At 38.1% G+C, this 18420-nt stretch overlaps 5 protein-coding genes across 5 annotated transcripts; 3 read left to right on the plus strand and 2 right to left on the minus strand.

The window, feature by feature from the left end:
• Positions 1-417: 417 nt before the first annotated feature.
• Positions 418-1316, plus strand: Cbr-mrpl-16 (the record flags this gene model as incomplete). Its single annotated transcript, XM_002642021.1, has 4 exons — positions 418-451; positions 556-640; positions 694-1018; positions 1101-1316. 4 exons carry the CDS (start codon positions 418-420, stop codon positions 1314-1316), a joined length of 660 nt encoding a protein of 219 aa, XP_002642067.1.
• A 190-nt stretch (positions 1317-1506) lies between these two features.
• Positions 1507-2439, plus strand: Cbr-tag-189 (the record flags this gene model as incomplete). Its single annotated transcript, XM_045243963.1, has 4 exons — positions 1507-1547; positions 1595-1965; positions 2014-2120; positions 2167-2439. 4 exons carry the CDS (start codon positions 1507-1509, stop codon positions 2437-2439), a joined length of 792 nt encoding a protein of 263 aa, XP_045096364.1.
• A 3757-nt stretch (positions 2440-6196) lies between these two features.
• CBG18003 lies at positions 6197-8947 on the plus strand (the record flags this gene model as incomplete). The annotated part of the gene is made up of 7 exons (XM_002642019.2): positions 6197-6289; positions 7177-7332; positions 7639-7860; positions 7906-8194; positions 8241-8478; positions 8526-8684; positions 8728-8947. 7 exons carry the CDS (start codon positions 6197-6199, stop codon positions 8945-8947), a joined length of 1377 nt encoding a protein of 458 aa, XP_002642065.2.
• Positions 8948-9359: 412 nt separating this feature from the next.
• On the minus strand, positions 9360-11870 carry CBG18002 (the record flags this gene model as incomplete). Its single annotated transcript, XM_045243964.1, has 8 exons — positions 9360-9515; positions 9560-10246; positions 10292-10990; positions 11020-11344; positions 11397-11495; positions 11536-11656; positions 11704-11759; positions 11812-11870. The coding sequence occupies 8 exons, from the start codon at positions 11868-11870 to the stop codon at positions 9360-9362; spliced, it is 2202 nt and encodes a 733-aa protein (XP_045096363.1).
• A 392-nt stretch (positions 11871-12262) lies between these two features.
• Cbr-emb-5 lies at positions 12263-17346 on the minus strand (the record flags this gene model as incomplete). The annotated part of the gene is made up of 10 exons (XM_002642017.1): positions 12263-12456; positions 12503-13322; positions 13376-13549; positions 13598-14491; positions 14535-15182; positions 15225-15744; positions 15790-16376; positions 16423-16764; positions 16884-17139; positions 17216-17346. 10 exons carry the CDS (start codon positions 17344-17346, stop codon positions 12263-12265), a joined length of 4566 nt encoding a protein of 1521 aa, XP_002642063.1.
• Positions 17347-18420: the final 1074 nt, after the last annotated feature.

The raw sequence follows: 18420 nt of genomic DNA on the forward strand, positions 1-18420 counted from the left end.
GGGGCTAAAAAATGACTAAAAATGCATATAATCACTGTAAAAATTCTTGTCAGACTTTCAGAAAACCATTTTCCAAACACCGGAAAACTGTTTTCCACTTTCTTGCATATGGCCTCATACATTTTTTGAGGAAGAGTTTTTGTTTTTTATTCTATTTATGGAAAGTTTTTATTCTATTTATGAAAAATAGTGAATTGTTCAAATGAAGCAACGATAAAAAACTTGTACTATAGCCGTTATACATATTAATAAAAATATCTGCTTTGTGTGAATTCAGCCTAAAACTGTGACTTCAGTCGATTATTGTCACGACTCTTCCGTATTTTGGTCAGTGATCACAACATTCATTTTCAGGTGATGATAAACCTACGAGCAGTATGCAGGTCTTCAACCGGATTGGTTCACATCACACGTGGAATGAAAAAATACCCGTTTCCAGTGACATTTGAAAGTAAGCGAAGTGCAGCTATTCGGCTCGTGGCCTTATTCAATAAAGGATTTTTTTAAAAATATTCTTTCTGAACGTTTTCACCATACTTCTCATGAATTTTTCAGACGTTCGCTTTCCACCAAATGGTCAACTCAAACTTCCTGTGATGCCAGCTGAACCGGTCTATGACGCAGAGAAGGGAGAGAAAAAGTGAGAATTCGGATAACATAGTTTTAGTACATTCTAACAGTCTCTATCTGCAGATACAAATCGACAAAACGAATGATTGAAGCAAGAGGTGTGGAAGAGGTTCACACAGAATTGATTCACGAACAGTATGGTCTCGCTGCCGTTTCAGGAGGATTCATCGACAGTGATGACTTCAAATTCCTTCAAGATCGGATCAACAAAAATCTAATTGACAATCAGTTTGCAGTGTGGCGAGTCGATGAGCCATGGCTGCCTAGAACGAAGAAAGCCCAGGGAACAAGACTGGGAGGTGGTAAAGGCTCTATTCAGAAGTACGTAACACCGGTTAGAGCCAATAGAATCATTCTGGAAGTGGGAGGCTACATCACTGAAATAGAGGTTTGTCATGAAACATACCGAAGTTTTCATTAATTCAATCCAAATTGTTATCAGTTCCATTCGCTTGAAAAAATATTTTCAGGCAAAAGCTTTCCTCCTCTACCTGTGCGAACGATTCTCGTTCCCTGTAGAATTTGTCAGTGAAACAATGTTGGCGGAACGACGTCGGAAAGCAGAAGAAACACGAATGATGAACAAGAACGTATTCAACTGGGACCGTGTCATCAAATACAATATGCAAAATTGTAATAGCTGGCTTTCGAGCTACGATGTGGCCTGGAAAGGAAAATATCGATAACCTCATTTTTACTTGTTTCTTTTTAAATTTAGATGTTATAGTCTTGTTTTGTTATCACTATGAAGTTTCAAATAAAACGCAGGTTTTAGTTAGATTATTCAACGGCTTACAGCCTCCGTCAATTATATTTTTATTAAAGCAAGAGGTTTCAAATAGAAAAATGAGTTTTCAATTTCAGCTCGTAGTTTGGATGGCACTAGGAGAAGATGATATCCTATCGGTACCGTTTAAGTAAGAATCATTCTTCATTAACCATCATATGAGAGAAAGATTTCCAGATACTTCGTCTTCTGCATTGGCGGTCTCCCATCATCCGCTCTTTTAATATGTGTACTATTATCCCTTTTCCTTCACTTCGATCAGGCCACGTCTACCCATTGCGAAGTTGCTAATTGGTTACCATCAATATCAGCAGCTGTTTCTACATATACACCTGAAAAGTACATTTGGAGAATTCTCATAGGATTGCACATTGGTCCTCGTCTAGTTGTAGCTGTGGCATTCCGCAATTTCTTAATGAGCTCTCCATTGAGACCGTACACCGGATCCAAACAGTTCAAATTTCTATGTAACATAGCGTGTGGATTGAATCTTCTCGAAAACTTCTTCCTGTTGGCTCTAACTTCGATTTCATCAAGCGAAGATCACTGTAATATTCTTCAGTTATATGTCAGTTCAACAGACAATATGTTTTCAGCTCTTCACGCAAAATGCTTCGGAGGATTCGCAATATCTTCGATAATCTACATGATATTGAGCACTTGGTTATTCAGTGAATCGGGAAGAAGAAGAGCAACTAATTTAGTAGGTTTATGCAAATTGAGAGAAAAAAGATATAATTATTTTTTAGGGAGAGAGATCATACGAATATAAAATTCTCGGTGCTTCGATTTTTGTAGTGTGTTTCTTCCTCGGCGGTTATCTTTATTGGAGGCATAACACCTACTGTGAACCTGGAATCTACACACTTTTCGCATTGGTAGAATATTCTGCGGTTCTTTCGAACATTTTCTTCCACTGCACCCTATACTACGACTTCCATGGAAAAAATATCGCTTTAACATCCTCATTCGGAAGCAGCCATTACAATCTTCTGCCAACTCAAATCGAAAAAGATACTTGATAATTGAGAAACTGGGTTCTTCTTATTCTGTGATGACATGATATTTATTTAACGCATTATAGCATTATTTATAACAACAGACTGTTTTAAGTTTTGATCGCTTCGGGTTTTGTTTCACTTGGTTTTTATTCTAATAAATGTGTTTTTCACAACCTTTTCTGTCTGAACAGAAAAATTCGTCTCTGCTTCAGTTCAGAAGACCCAGAAAAAAACTAGAAAAAATTAGACGACTCATATTGACAAAGACACAATCGTCTAGTTCTTGTTCGAAACTATCACTCTCGAAACATGATAAAAACGATAAAACAATTCCAGGTCAAATCATTTATTGAGAACTCATGATTATAGTCATATCCAGGGTAAATTATCAAAAAAATTTATTTTTAACCAGGATTTTTGAAATGTTTGCATCGCGATGCATCGGACCGGCAAAAATGACCGGAGAACGGACTATGTACGGATGACGGGCAAACAAAAATCAAGAAGTATTTCCAAAAGAAGAATCGAAACGATGGAACAGTGATGAAAAAAGAAACGGAGCTCATCCACCATTCTCAGCCAGAAAATTGTAATTTCATTTATGGACGAAAATAAGTATTTTAAATGGACAACGGACGGTTCTGGCCAGAATGGTGTTCCCAAAACCCTTGCTAATTGTGAAACAACAAATTCAAGACATAACCGGAAGGACTACCACAAAAACTAGAACAACAAAGGCGCCGAACCACAAAGAAGATGACGAAAAACCACAACCGCAGAAAAGAAAAGCGCGCAGAAAAAAAAACAAAAAAAGAAATCACGAAAAAGGAGTTCACATTTTTTTGACATGACGAAGACGTCTCGGCGCTGCTTGTCCCGTCACAGTCGAAATCTAAAGTTGAACGAGGTTATATTGATTCTTCATTTATAGCAATTATTACTCCCCCGATTGCCTAAAAACTCGACTAAAAGTTCCCATTTTCTCACCTTTCTTTTATTCCACTTTCCATGTTACTTCGATTTCGTATCCTGTGCCAGCCAACCAATACTGGGTTGCCAATCCTGTAGTTGGTGCGTCCAGGGATCCGAACATCTCCTAGAATTCAAATGTTGGAAACTAAACTCAGACTTTCTTTTATTTTTCTAAACCCCGGACGTTTCCCCCATTTTTTATAATTGGGTTTGAAATATAAATTTTACTTCATAATACCAACAAAAAATTTCCGAGAAGTTGTTATCAAAAATCAAAAAAACTAAAAAGTTTCAAAATCTACCGTTCCCATTTTCTTACCTTTAACCTATTCCGCTCTTCTTGCCATTTTGATTCGAATCCTGCCAATCCTGCAAAATGCCTCGGGAGCCGTCGTCGAAGCAATTTAAGTTGGTGGATCCGGGATACCACACAGCTCCTGAAAATTGAACATTAGAAAGAAATACTGATTTTTTTAATCCGTTTCTTGATCTGACAACTTTAAAATTTCCTAATTTCCCGGGAAAAGTTCTCGAAAAGTTTTTTCAAAATTTTACGAAGTAGTTTTTTAAAATAATCCCCGAGAAAGCTTCGAAATTTTACCGATTCCTATTTTCGGAAAATGATTTTCCCTAATTTCACATTTTCTATATTTTTTGAATTTCGGATATTGCCCTTGTTTTACTATCATTTGTTTTGAACTGGCACCTTACAGTTTTCATTTCATGCCCCAAAAAGACGTTTTCTAGAAGTGGACATGAAAAATTTACCAAATATTTTTGGCTGAATACTTTTTGTGATGTTCTTAAATTAATTTGTTTTTATTCTTGGAAACAGTTTGAATATTTCTGGTGTTCAATTTTTGAAAGGCGTCTGAAAAAGGGAAACGTTCATTTTTTGAAAGTCAGGTTCCCAGGTTTTCATGGAAAAGAGTATGAGTTATTGCAAAGATGTGATCTAGGAAAAATTTCCCTTACTACGCATATTTTTCGTTTGAATCAATCTGGATTGGCTTCTTGGTTGATGCTGAGTTACCGTATTTTCTTTAATGGCGAGAAGTGGTGAGGAGAATTTTTTCGAACATCAGTAACTTTGTTCAAAATCACTCAATTGACTTGAAGTTTTGCATGCTATGAAATCCAAAAACATAAAAATTTTTTGAAAATTTCTCATCTTCAGAATTTTCAGAGCAGTTTCAGATGTAACCGTGGTCCGAGAATCTAAAAAAAACTTTTTTCAGAATTTTTTCTGGCTTTGATTTTAGATGTCAAATATTTCTCAGTGTTTAAATATGCACCAAAAAGCGTTTGAAGAATATTGGAAGTCGGGCTCTCGAGTTATGATGCTCAGAGCACAAAAGGTATGTGTCGGCATTTTTGCCATAACTCAGCTGAAAATTTATTTTTGATGGTCAAAATTTCACAAATAATGAGTTTTGAGTTGTTTATTAATTTTATGTTCAAAGTTTTCCAATTGTAAAAAAAGTTTTTTTATCAGTTTTAGGTTTTAGAAATTTTCCCTAGAGGTGAAAAAAAGAAAAAATTTTCTACAATTGGAAAACTTTGGACATAAAAACACTGAGAAATATTTGACATCTAAAATCAAAGCCAGAAAAAATTCTGAAAAAAGTTTTTTTTAGATTCTCGGACCACGGTTACATCTGAAACTGCTCTGAAAATTCTGAAGATGAGAAATTTTCAAAAAACCGATTTTTATGTTTTTGGATTTCATAGCATGCAAAACTTCAAGTCAATTGAGCGATTTTGAACAAAGTTATGGATGTTCGAAAAAATTCTCCTCACCACTTCTCGCCACTGTATAAGCCCACCGACATTATCAACTTTGGCTAAATTTATCTCGATTCTTGTTGAAGACATCAAAAAGTGGTCATTCTAAGTCTTTTTTGTACTCATTTCAATCTGTCATAACCCTGACTTGAATGTCCACAATATTGTTAATTTTGAGAAAGATACATGTTAGTTGGTGGTTGCCGAAAAGCGTACAAACGGCGGCTGAAGATTGAAGGGATGGCTTCAACTTGAGTATTTCAGCAAATAGGGAAATCTTGTGTAAAAACGTATGGCAATTATAAATAATTGAACCAAAATGTTCTCCTTTGCTTAGAAAATAGCCAATTCAGATAGATTTTCAGATGCTACTAATTAAAAAAAACCCCCTAACTTCTTTTTGTATACACCGAATTGAGCATTTTCATACTCTCCATCCTGACTCTTTCCATCGTTTTTCTTGTTTCTCAGAACACACTCACGTCACTTCGTCATTTTCTTCCTCTCACTCCTTTCTCCGCTTTCTGGCTCCGAATCGATGTTCTTCTTATGCCGCCCGTCTTCGTGCTTCTGGCTCAGGAGACTCCGCCCACAGCTCTCGCTCTCTCACTTTCTCTGGCCCTTCGTCTCTAACGTCGTCTTCGCTTCTTCTCTCTTCTCCATTCCCTTTTAGCTGAATGCGTTTGTGGAGAAGCTCAGAATAGAGCTCACGGCTCTCTCTTTCTCTCTCTCTCTCTCTCTCTCTCTCTCTCTTTCTCTCTCTCTCTCTCTCTCGTTTTAATTTTCACATCAAAGTACTGAAATTTCAAAAATTTTTGTGAGCCACGTGAATCTTTTGAATCTCCCAAAAGATGGACCGTTAAGTTTTTGGGAGCAACGTGTTTTTTCAACAAATATAACAGAAATATTAACACTTTCTGAATATTTTTCCCAAAATTAAAACTTTTGAAAATCCCTACTTGTTATATGCTAAATATCGAATTTGTTTCCTCTCTTTTCAAAACGATACTTTCAGGTGGATATGTCTTTAAGCAAACAGGAACGTCCTGAAGATCGTCTTTCTGCTCTTGATTTCCTTGGAGGTCATCAGAAGATCAAAGCTTCGAAAAAATCGGTAGGTAAAGGAACAGTAGGAACGATTTAGTATTCAATTGACTGGATATCTATATGCGTTGAGGAAACTAACTAGATCTGTTTATTTTTTACTGATGAGATTCAATCACTTTTCATTTGTCATTCATCAGTTATCAATTAACAATTAATACCTGTAACAGAAGAGTCCTCTAACTTTCATCTTTGATCCTATTTTTCTCGATTTCTATAAAAGATATAGCGTAAAACCTGTATTAGAAGCCCCCCTCCCTAATAGCGATGGGCTTAGAAAAATAGAAGTGCCCTTGTAATAGAAGGACCCCCTTCAAAATTTTTTTTAATTTTCCGTACGTATTCAGTGAAAAATCATCCCGAAATTTCAAATTTACAGAAAATTGTTTTAAAAAACACTCTATTTGCTCAAAACTTGCTCAATTTTCGTGAAGTTGGCAGATTTTCATTAATTTTGAACGAGAGTTTACCGAATTTTTCGATGAAAAATTTTGGGAAAAGTCTGGAAAAATAGAAGGGCCCCCTAATTGAAGTGCCCTTGTAATAGTACATAGAAGGGTTCTCCAGAGGTAGATTGGAACAATAGAAGGCCGGCCCTTCTAATACAGGTTTTACGATAAAGGAGTTTTCAACCGATGTTTTGTCAGTTGACACAACTTCAATATCTAGGCATCGAGATAATCGAGCTCAAACTTGACAGTGTGGGAACCCTTTTACAGGCTTTACGGTAATTTGAATTTGAATTTTAACCCTCGAACTGGTTCAGGAAAACAATCCAAAAACTAAAAAAAGAAAACGCTCAGAGTCCAGAGCTCTCAAATAGATGGTACAGTAGTGTAGAATTTATGACGCCAGAGATCATTTTCTCATTATTCTTTCAAAGTTTCCAATTTCCAGCGTCATCAGAATGCCATCGGAGTGACATCGTTCTTCGGTTTGAACATTAAACAATTTTTCACATCTCGCATTGGAAAACCAGCTGATGCCAAAATTAAAGAAGGAGAGAAATGTGCGATAATCGAGAAATCATTCTGCGAGAGCGACGATGAGCAGGTCAGTTTTCCTGGAATTTTAGACTCATTTTCTCGGAATCTCTCATTAGGGGGAAAGGTCCTTGCTTGCTCTTCTTCTTCTTCTCTTGTGACTGAACTTTGATACGAAGAAACAGAGAAAAAGGAAAAAGGAAAAGGAGAAGGAGGAGCGGCATGCTAAATTTATGGCATTTCTGGGAAGAGGTGGATTTTAGGAGATTGCCTTTTATTTGATGAGAAATGAAATTGAAACGGCCTACGGTATATTGCTTCTTGGGATAGATGGTGAAATTTAAAAAAAAACCAATTAATAGTCTTGAACTTTTAGTTTCCATGGCTTGCTCTTCCCGATGATCTTCGTGAGACAATCGTCCACAAAATGCCACTTCAATCTAGAATCAACTTGGCTGCCACTTCCAAAGACGAACGTGATTTCGTTAAGAATATGAAAGTAACTTGCAAATTATTTGCAATCGAAGACTTGGCCGTTCGCAGCACTAACATCCGACGCTATCCAGGGCTCTTTGATAAAGTTTATGCACATTTCGGAGTAAGTTGAATAGGTTCAGGATTTCGATTGAATTCAAATTTCTAGAAAAAGTACTTCGTAAACTTCCTCTGTGACTGGCAACATGATATTGCCATCTGCTTCTGTGAGCAAGTTCGTCCATTCAAAGTGGTGACTAAAGTCTACTGGCTTTCACCATTGGGAATCTTAAAGAAGACAATTGTCCCAGGAGTATCAGCATATGATCTTGCTGTTCAAACAGCCAGAGACTTTTTCAAACTTCTCACTGATGATTGCAAGAAATCATCAGTTGCATTGTCTGGATGGCCAAAAGACGTCTTCGAGATTCCAGAACTCCGAAAGAGCCACACCATTGGTATCATCTCAAATTAGAACTGATTTCCCATTCTTCACCTTTTTAGGTTCTTGCTACGATGAAGTCGAGTCTCTTCACAAGACATTGGACTTCTTCAAACCATACAGTTTCGATTGCTACATGCATAAAACATCAATCAAATACATGTGGCCATTCTCATTCTACTACGTTGCTCGACATGGAATTCCAGGTTGGTTCAGAATGAAGGCTAAGGATCATGCACTCAGCAACCAGATGCTCGAGAAGGACATTCAGATCATGATTCTTCACGATACATTGATCAGGTATAACATTTTTCAGAATACTGAAAATCAATTGAACTCTTTTTCAGCGTCGAATCAATGAATGAGTTCATGAGAAGATGGCAGAATGGACAAATCTCCGAAAAGTTCTGCTGGTGGGCAATCAGTACTGTGATGGGCGTGGAAGTGGAAGAAGTTATTGATCGACTAAATGTCATTTTCGTCGAGGAGAAATACGGACCAAAATAGTGAGATTCCGATGAACTCACATGCCTTATAATTTATTTTTAGCAACTTCTCAAAACGAGCCTCAAAGAAGTCAAAGCCACCACAAATGGTTCGAATGGTCAGATACGATATTCAGAGCACCGTCAATCGCAATGCTTATGGAACCATCATCGTTCGCGACAATATGGTCATGTTCGGAAATTCAGGTTGTGCTCCAAAAGTTGATGAGAGAGGATTGCTCACCTACGCTTCGAAGTCATCCGTTCACGAAATCCACTTCTAAATTTATCCATTTTTTCTGCATGATTTTTTATGACTTTCTCTATTGCTGATTTTTTCATCTATCGATGATATTCTTTATCTCTCCCCCTTTTTCCGAATCTCGATTAATTTGATCCTTGTGTATTTAACCTGATTTATTTCCATTCTTATAACTATCTTTATTAGTATATCCAGTTATTCATTATCACTTACCAGATCTAATAGTAATCAACGAATCTCAATTTTTCCGTTTGGTAGATCCAAAGCTTCCTATGTTTATAATGTCTCTCCATTTTAGTGAATTCGAATTTCTATCGCTTTTTTTCTTGCATGAAGTTTTAGAACAAAAATAATTAAACTTTATTTACCAATTCAATGCGAGAAAATGTTGAAAAAGCAAGAAGAAAATACACATGTAATAACATATATCTGTCCTACAAACGTCGCTTGAATCCTCCAGCACGGGCTCGCCCTGGTTTCTGTGGGAGCTGATATGTTATTCTCAAGTTCTCCAGAATCTTCACAAGTTTTCCTTTGCCGATTCTACCAAGAGGACCTTCAGATTTCTCGAGACGAACTAGCATTTCTTCCTGAAATATATTTGAATTTGATGAAACAAAGAGTCGGATCTAACCAATGAGACAGGCTGAAGTGAGAGGATGTGTTCGTAGAGTACAGAATTCTGTTCATCTCGGAGCCAGTTCAAAAACAATTTTTTCAAATTATTCGGATCCGTTGGTTTATCACTGCTACTAGTTGCAACAGAATCCTCGTCGTCATCTTCCTCTTCTCCAATGTTATCCGAATAAACTTTTGCAAATTCATGCTCATCATTCGAAATATTCAAAGTTTTATCCGCTTGACTATCAACATCGTCTTCTCCTACATCATTGCAGATATCACTTACAGTAGACGCTTTTTGTTTCGTTGGGGAGTTTTTCTTCTTTGGTGAACCTTCTATTCTCTCATTTAGAGATTTTCTTTTCGGAAGTTTTTTCGACTGTTTTCCAACAACGTTTTCCAATGATTCATCTCTAATTAACGGCCGAAGGGTTGGCGTCCCAACACATACTTCAGGATGTAATGTAGTATATGCTCTTTTCAAAATCTGAATCATTGCCTTCTTTCCTTTGGGACGCATTCCTATCTCTTTCATTCGTTCCTTCAACTCGGACTCATCCATGACATCAAACTGTGGCATGGGTGTTATATCATTCGTTTTAAGTATTTTTATATGCGATCCGAAAATTGGTTTCGGTGCGTTTCGGACGGGTGTGACTACAGTGATCGGAGGAGAAGAAGTACTTTGAATATTGTTTGGCTGAAGAAAAAACAGTTTCTAGAGTTTCAAAGTTATATTATCTACCTGATTACTCCATTCATCAAAAGAATCCATTGTTAAATTATCTCTCGATTTTTGTAGAGTAGAATGTGCAGTTGAATTGGGAGGATCGTCGAGAATAATATCGGCATCATGAATAGGTTCTTCTTCATAATCATTGTCTTCTCCGAATCCAATTAGTGGATTATCCGTCTCATAGAAATCTATAGGCTCAACAACATGCTCCATTGTTACGCTCTCCTCTACAATCAGATCTTCTTCTGGCACAATATTTTCCTCTTCTTTATCTTCCTCCAAAGGTTCATCAGTGGTTTTTTGATTGTTGGAGGACGATTTCAGTTCAATATTCACATGCGCTTTTTCTTCAATTACAGTTGCTTCCTCTTCTTTATCTTTTTCTTCTTTTAACAAGTTCTCCAATCCAACAGGTCCATACTTCATTGCCAACTCCTTGACACCTTCCTTTTCCTCTTTGCTCCACTCAATATTAGCTGTGAATACAAATGTCAACCAGGTTTTCAAAACATCTCTGGGTTGTGCAATTTCGATGTTTTCACTTCTTGGATGTATTTTTAAAAGGGAAGTTCTGTGTTTCAAAATTAATGAATGACATCTGAGATTATGTCCATCAGAAGAATTGATAGAAATCATTGGAAACGTTGGAGTAGATGTGTCATCTAGGGTTTTCTGCAAATCTGATGAGAGTTGTTCGAAGCGAGACAACTGAAAAGAAGCATTGTTTTTTTGTTAACTCGGAATTCGGAAAAGCTTGCCTTTCCAATAATTATCTTCATTTGAAAAGCATGCTCAGTAACTCCTTTCTCTTTTTTATTGACAATGTTCAGTGATTTAGAATGGAATTCATCTACGAATCGGGAATGCAAAGTGGTCAGAACTTCACACTGGCATTTCTTCGGAGCCAATTCAACAACTGCAAACGACCGTGGACGCTTCCGTCTTCGATTTTCCTCGTCGTCGGCAGTGATCCGGGCGAATTTGACATTATTCTTCGATAATTCCCAAGACTTTGGAGGTTCTTCTGGTTCCAAGAAAGGTTTTTCGATTACTTGATCATATCTGAAAACCATTCTATAGATATGGTTAATACAAACACTAAATAATCACAAACTTTTCTATAGTTTCTGTGAGAGTTTTCGATTTTCGCTGAGTTCTTTTTTCGGTTTCCTTTGCAAGCTGTTTTTGCTTGCACACTTTTTTATGGATGTCTCTGAAATAATTAAGTTTCCAACGAAAAAAAACACTCATACCGCCGAGAATTCATCCATTGTGTGATATCTTTTGAACAAGTCTGACATCTCACAACTTTAGCTTGAGACGGTGTTTCCTCATCATCACTCAGAAAGATTTCTTCAAATGGAGGCGGTGCATCTGAATTTCAGAGAAAAGTTATTAATCGATCAGTTTTTGGTGCATACTTTTGTCCGATTCGTCGCGAACTATGCTTTGAACACTTCCGAGCTTCTGTGGACGTCTGATTGAATTATTACAACTGATTTTGTTGATTCGGATTAAGAAATGCGTACCTTGGTGCTGATGAAACGGAATTCAGAAAAAAAGTCGTTTTCGGTGAGGAGTCATTCATGAGTAACTATAACAAAGAAATAAGATTGTTTTCCTTTCAAAATTTATGATATCATGTGCAACGCCATGTACGTATGACTGAATCTCTTGAATGGAGAGGACGATCATGGCATTTATTGAGTAAGAAACAATGAGAGGGAATCGTACTTGTGCACATTTTAGAGTCCAACAGAGATTTTAAATGAAGTTCAAGTCAGCTAATGTTAAATAAATATGTTGATGAAACTTAAAACAGTGCAGAACATCAAACTGGGAAAAGAGAAAAGTTGAAATATAAGATATACCATATAAGATATACCTCAGAAAAATATCATCGTTGAAAACGAAGGTTCAGAAACGGAATTAAAACAGATTTTGTAAAAGAATAAATTAAAATTGCATGATGTCAAATGTTCAACGATAGTATTGTTGTTGTGGTGGTTGCTGGTATGGAGCAGATGGAGGAGGTCCAGTACGTCCGGTGGGACGGTACGAAAGAGAACTTCGTATTCCTGGCGGTGGCTCGTTAAAATGACGTTTGAACCAAGCCATCATCCTATCCAGTGAGTCGAAATTCTGTTGACGGAACCGGATTCCTCTTGGCGAGACTGAAAAGTTTTAGGTTTACATTGAATTCGGTACATTCAAACTTACTTTTGAAATGTTCATGACGGATTCGATTGGAATTGTCGAACATATAAGAGATGCAGAATTGGCATGGTTGCCTGTATGATGCACTGAAGACATACGGCGATCGTCCCAATTCTCGGCGTTTCTCGTGTACAAAAGTTTCAACTTGATCTGTATCCTCACTAGTTCCTTGTGTGAAGAAGTATTTGTGAGTTGTAATTTCATGGGAAATTTGAATCATGGGGAGTACGAATCGGGCAATCAGTTCGTCTAAATCTTCGAAATCTTCCCCACCAACGGAAAGTGTACGTCCAATTGAGAAAACTTGATCTTTTGCCGATTCCTTGACGAAAAAGTTATGATAGATACGGTCGCAAATTTTCCAAGTGACCGAGAGTCCAGATTCTTTGTTAGCAGAAGGACGAATGATACAATCAGACCAGTCCATCTCATCAAGCATCTTAGTAGCGGCTTCATAAGAAACATTGTGGAAATTCGGGTGAGCAATAACTCTTTTCACTCGAGTATCTGCATCTTTCTTTTTCGTCGTCTCCTTCTTCATCGCAGCAACATCATCATCATACTGTTGTTGATCCCAGAAATCGTCACGTTCGGCTGGGGCGTCTTCTTTCAGATCACTACTCTTACAGCTTAGTAAAATTGAAAACTTTTCTTTGTTGATTGCCATCACTTTAAACCAGTAGGGTTGATTGAGTTTGACTCGAGTCAAAGGATTGTCTACATGGCTTGACGAAATAAACTTGTTCGGACAGAAAGCAGTCATTCCATTGTCCAACCGTACACGGATTCCACAAGCTGATCCTACGCATCCACCAGGGCGCCCCTGAAGTTGAAAAATTACTCAATGTTAAAGACAATCATTCAAATTTCACTCACTGCGTTTAATAGATGTTCCCGAACAGATTGTGGATCAGCTGCTGTGAATATTTTGCAGGAAGGACATATGTATTGATCCTCTTCCGTATGTTCGGGTATCATACTGTCAATGGTATCCCTCTCCACTTTACGGTACTGGACTGACTGGACAGTTCCCAACATTTTGCATCCAACCTAGAAAATAAAAAGGAAACATACTCAGATGAGCTTCGATGAACTTACCTTAACCTCTTTTCCGCTACGTGTAAGTAGATCATAAAGAGCTTCACCAGAAGGCTCTACGAAAGGTGCGCGAAGATCTTTATATCTTTCACTCAGCTCACTAGATATGTCGTACAATGTTGCCTTCTTCTCACCGAAACCTTGTCGATTGAGCTCATCGGCGAAAGCATCCAAATCAAGATCTCTCAGTCGTTCAGGTGTTTCCATAATCTCTTGAAGAGCAGCAGTGGGATCAGCGGAATCATCAACTTCTAGAGCATCCACTGCCATTTTTCTCGCCCATTCGTAAGTTTCCGGATGCACTCTAGATCCATCGAGAACTTCCACATATGCATCGGTTTTATCTGATACTCTGCGTGTATCAATCCGAATGAATCCAGCACAGTTCATGAACACTTTCGGGCCGAGTTTGCATCCTACGACAAGTTTCGATCTGCTTTCAATCAAGTTATCGTTCGCTTTGATGCTTTTCAGAAGTGATGTTGCCTTGCGTGGACCTAATCCACAGGTAAACTGAAGCATGTTGGTGTAGTGAGGGAACTCGGCACATTTGTTAATATCCACGCCTTCTTCGTTGACTCTATTGACTAGCTCATGATTGAGTAATTGAGCTAGAATTTCTTGATCGATATCTCTTTGAAGTGGGTGGAGAGACAGACAGAAAATATCTTCATCACTATTCCACAAATGTGCGTATTCTGGGATAGGATCAAGAAGCTGACGAGCAAGCGAGACAGCCTGACGGAGAGTTGGTGGGTGGTCGGGATTCTCCGCAATCGATATATTGGATCTCATATATACTTTCGCAAGTTCATTGTCCATCAAATACACATTGATTTGGGAGAAAATCTTGGATTGCGAATAAAGCTCAGCGACCGCTTCCTCCAAATCTCTCTGCAAAGTTAAAAATTAAGAAAACCCTCAAAAAATAATGTACCTTTAATCTAGTGCACTCCATGTCTTCAATATTAAGAGCAATAGCATGCGGACGACGTCTTTGCACGAACTTCTTGAACAATTCCATCGATTCTTCTTTCAGAGCACCAGTGTTTCCACCGCCATGACCCCTTTTTGTGAAGTGAACCATGCGAAGATAATCGACAATCGCTCCGTTTTCATCAACCATTACTCCAAACGATGCTTCATCTCGAACAGGCGAATAACAGATTGCCATCATACGTCGACGAGCACTGTGTTCCTCATCTTCTTCGTCCAATTTCTCTTTCTCCGGCACATATCCAGATCTAGCGATTCTCGAAGCGAATTCTTTTTTGCATTTTTTAGCAACCGCCATTTTCGCTTCTTCGAGGATTGTGTTGTAAACTTCTTCTTTCATGTATGGTACAAGCATCTCTGTGATTGCCATGTTCACGCATTGATCTCTCACTGCGTTCCACTGCTCGACATTGTCAGTGTACTCATCTTTGCGGAAAATCGAATCACTGAGGAACTTTTTCACTAGGAATTGGTTTGCTGCCTGGTCTTCATCGGACTCATACATCAAGACCATATCAATGAGACCGTCTTGTTTAGCTTTATGATAATAAAGGAATTCCTCATCTGTGAGATTTCGAATAGGCTTGTTCTAAAAAAATCGTTGATAAATTTAGACAATTAGCAAACAAACCTTGATGTATCGCTTATTAAACAGTGGATGAGTCTCATCGATGGTGTCTCTTCCTTTTTTAGTTGGTTTCACCCAGAAGTGAGCATTATCACGGAATTCTTGACGAACACGGCTTCGAACTAAAGGCTGCCGACTGATTTCTTTTGCCAACATGAACTTGGCACCGTTAAGGACGGTTTCCCTGTCTATAAACGCAGGGCAGATGTATTCTTCAGCCGCTTCCAATGGAAATGCCGAATCTTGGTCAATATCGTGTTTCCGCCAATCAAGATTTTCTGCGAACTGCTTAGCAGTCAAACCGAATCTTCCAGCTAGTTCTCCAATTCCATTTTCCACGCACATTTGATATTTGTCGTTGCGGATGCTTGACTTAAACTTCGCTCGATATTCCGTCTCCTCCCCATCGGCAGCACGGCGTTCTTTCTCCCATTTAGTCATATCTTCAAGTAGACTTCCATAGAGTAGTTGGAAATTCGCATGAATATCAGTCAACTGCTCGAGTGTTTCCGCAAAGTTGATACTGCAAAACAATCAGTTAATTATTGAAATTAAAGACTATTCTTACTCAATTAGATCCATTTCGTTGATTGGTCGGCGTTTTGCAGTGATATCGTCACTCAGCTCCTGATATTCCCTCATACGACGCATCAAATCATAGAGCCTTCGTTTTTTCTCCGACAAGTGACAATATTTTTCATCATAGTCGTAAACAATCCAGAGGTTGTTCATTGTGAGAAGGTTATCGATAGATTCCTTTCGATAGAAACCAATAAACGGGACTTCAAATGAATTGGATCGTACTCGAATAAAATGAAGAACTGCTTTGATTGCATTAACAACCGCTCTTCTTTTATCCTCTATTTCAGAAGAATCAATGTTCATCAAACATTCGAGTTTGCCATCAGCATCAACTGCTGCTTGATTGGTAACTGTAGTCTCCTCGAATGCGAATTTCATGATCCATTGTGCTTCGCGTTCCAACTCATCGTCATCCGCTTCTGTGACTGGTGTTCGTCTCAACTGGAATCTCTCTGGAGCATCCTCAATCATGATTTTCTTGTCAGCAGCTGACAGAAATCCGCGCTCGAGTTCACTTGGCTCAATAGATTCGAGAAGAGTTGTTTTCTTTGTGGTATCTCTCTTTCTACGAATCTAAAAAATAATGAGAATGCAAGAACAATATATTTCTAACGCTTACTTTAATCTCTCCACCTTCTCCGTCGTCCTCAATGATTTCCTCTTCTTCGTCTTCCAATCCTTCTTCTCCATCATCGTCATCATAGAATTCGTCAAAGTTGAAATCTTCGACTCCGAATACATCTCGGGCATCGTCTTCAGCTCCTTCTGGAATATGTTCATCCCCACGATGACGTTTTCGATGTCTTCGAGGAGCATCTCCGTCGTCTTCGATGAAATCATCTTCACTTCTGTCGGAGTCAGAATCATAACCGCCTCCACCTCTTCCTCCATGGCCGCGTCTTTTATCGCCGTCGTCACTTCCTCTCTCCGACTGAAGATCATCGTCATCTTGGTTACTTCTCTGAGAATAATGATTTCAAACTACTATTTTGTTATCTGTAGGTAGAGGAAATTTCCGTTTTTTTTCTTTTTCAATAAAAACAGTTTTCAATTATTTAAAAATCCATCTTGAAGACTTACTCTTATAGGTTCATCTTCGTCACTAGAATCACCCAGTCTAACACGATTTTTCTTCCGCTCTCCTTGACGATCCAAATTTTCATCGATCAAATCCAAATCTTCGTCATCCAGTTCATCATTGATTTCTGAACGTCTTGAACGATCAGATTTTTCAGATCTAGCGTCTTCTTCCTCGTCGTCTTCATCAGCGATGAAACCTTGCATCTCTTTACGACCTTCCTCTTCGTCGTCTTCATCGTCTTCGTCTTCATCAGAACTGCAAAACACCGAGATGGGTTAGCCTCCGTTCATTTTTAGTCGATAAACCAAACTCATTATTTTAAAAAAAGTACCTCGCAACAACTTTCTTTTTCTTCTTCAATTTATCCTTCGCCATTTTCATTTTCTTTGATTGTGGCTCGTCATCGTCGGAGCGATCTGTGGAGGCATCAGATTCTTCCGCTTGATTGTCGATGAAATCCATTACCTACAAGATATAACAAATATTGAAAGCGCATTTAGTGGGAATTTGTAAATATTCGAAAACGGAAAAATACCATTGAAACAAAACGATTTATATGCGGGAAGGTGAATAGGACAAGGGAATTCGAAAACCGAATTTTGGGCGAAAACTTGAGCGTCCTCGATGAAAAACAACCTCTCTAACCTCAATTTTCGGCCCAAAAAATAGAAAAGACGAGAAAGAAACAGAAAGAAAAATGAAAAGCAGCCTACCGTTACACCAGACAGCAAAAAGAATGAAAAAAGAAAATTTGAATCCATCGGAAGGTACGCAACCGCGCCCCATAGATAAGTTTTGCGAGTTAGTGTGTATGTTGAAGAGACGACAGACAATAAAAACGAGGTAGTTCAAATCTTATTTATATTTAATGGTGTTTTTCTTTTTGTTTGGCAGTGACTAATTAAATGGACGACGAAAACGACAAAATTATAAACAAAATATTTTAAACCAAGACTATTCTATAAAATAATCGAAACTTTTCAGATAAGCCTTTGTATTGAAGACATATGAAATTTGTATTTTTTTTAAAGATTACTGTAGCACAAAACTGAAAAAGAGAATTCAGGAAAATTCATGGAACAGTTGTTTTAGAAAGAAATTCAGTTAATAAGACAGCAGTCGATGGATTCGTTCAGTCGGCTTCACTCCACGTTGCTTTATAAGAATTTTCCAACGTCCACTTCAGATGTATCGAAACCCATAAGTCGGTGGCTGAAATTAATACACTCGCAATTTTGTGATTTTTAAAAAAATTCAATTAATTGGAATGATTATCCTGGGTTCTAAATTATTTGGGTTCTGTCATTCCGCGTTTCTTGGAAACACTGAAGCTGTTTCAGAACAAGGCATCTTCTTTAATCGGATGCTTAGTTCGGTTTCCGAAATTACATGCTCATCAAATCCCCTGAGAGTTCAATAAGAGCCTCAAAAAGAGGCCCAACAATAATCGAGGAGGGCTCACTTTCTCATCACTCTCCTCTTCTCTTTTCCACTCTTCTTGGACCCCGCCCCATCTCTCTCGCTGGGCCTGTTGAG

The sequence above is a fragment of the Caenorhabditis briggsae genome, assembly GCF_000004555.2.
Source record: "Caenorhabditis briggsae complete genome, chrIII, whole genome shotgun sequence".
NCBI lineage: Eukaryota > Metazoa > Nematoda > Chromadorea > Rhabditida > Rhabditidae > Caenorhabditis > Caenorhabditis briggsae.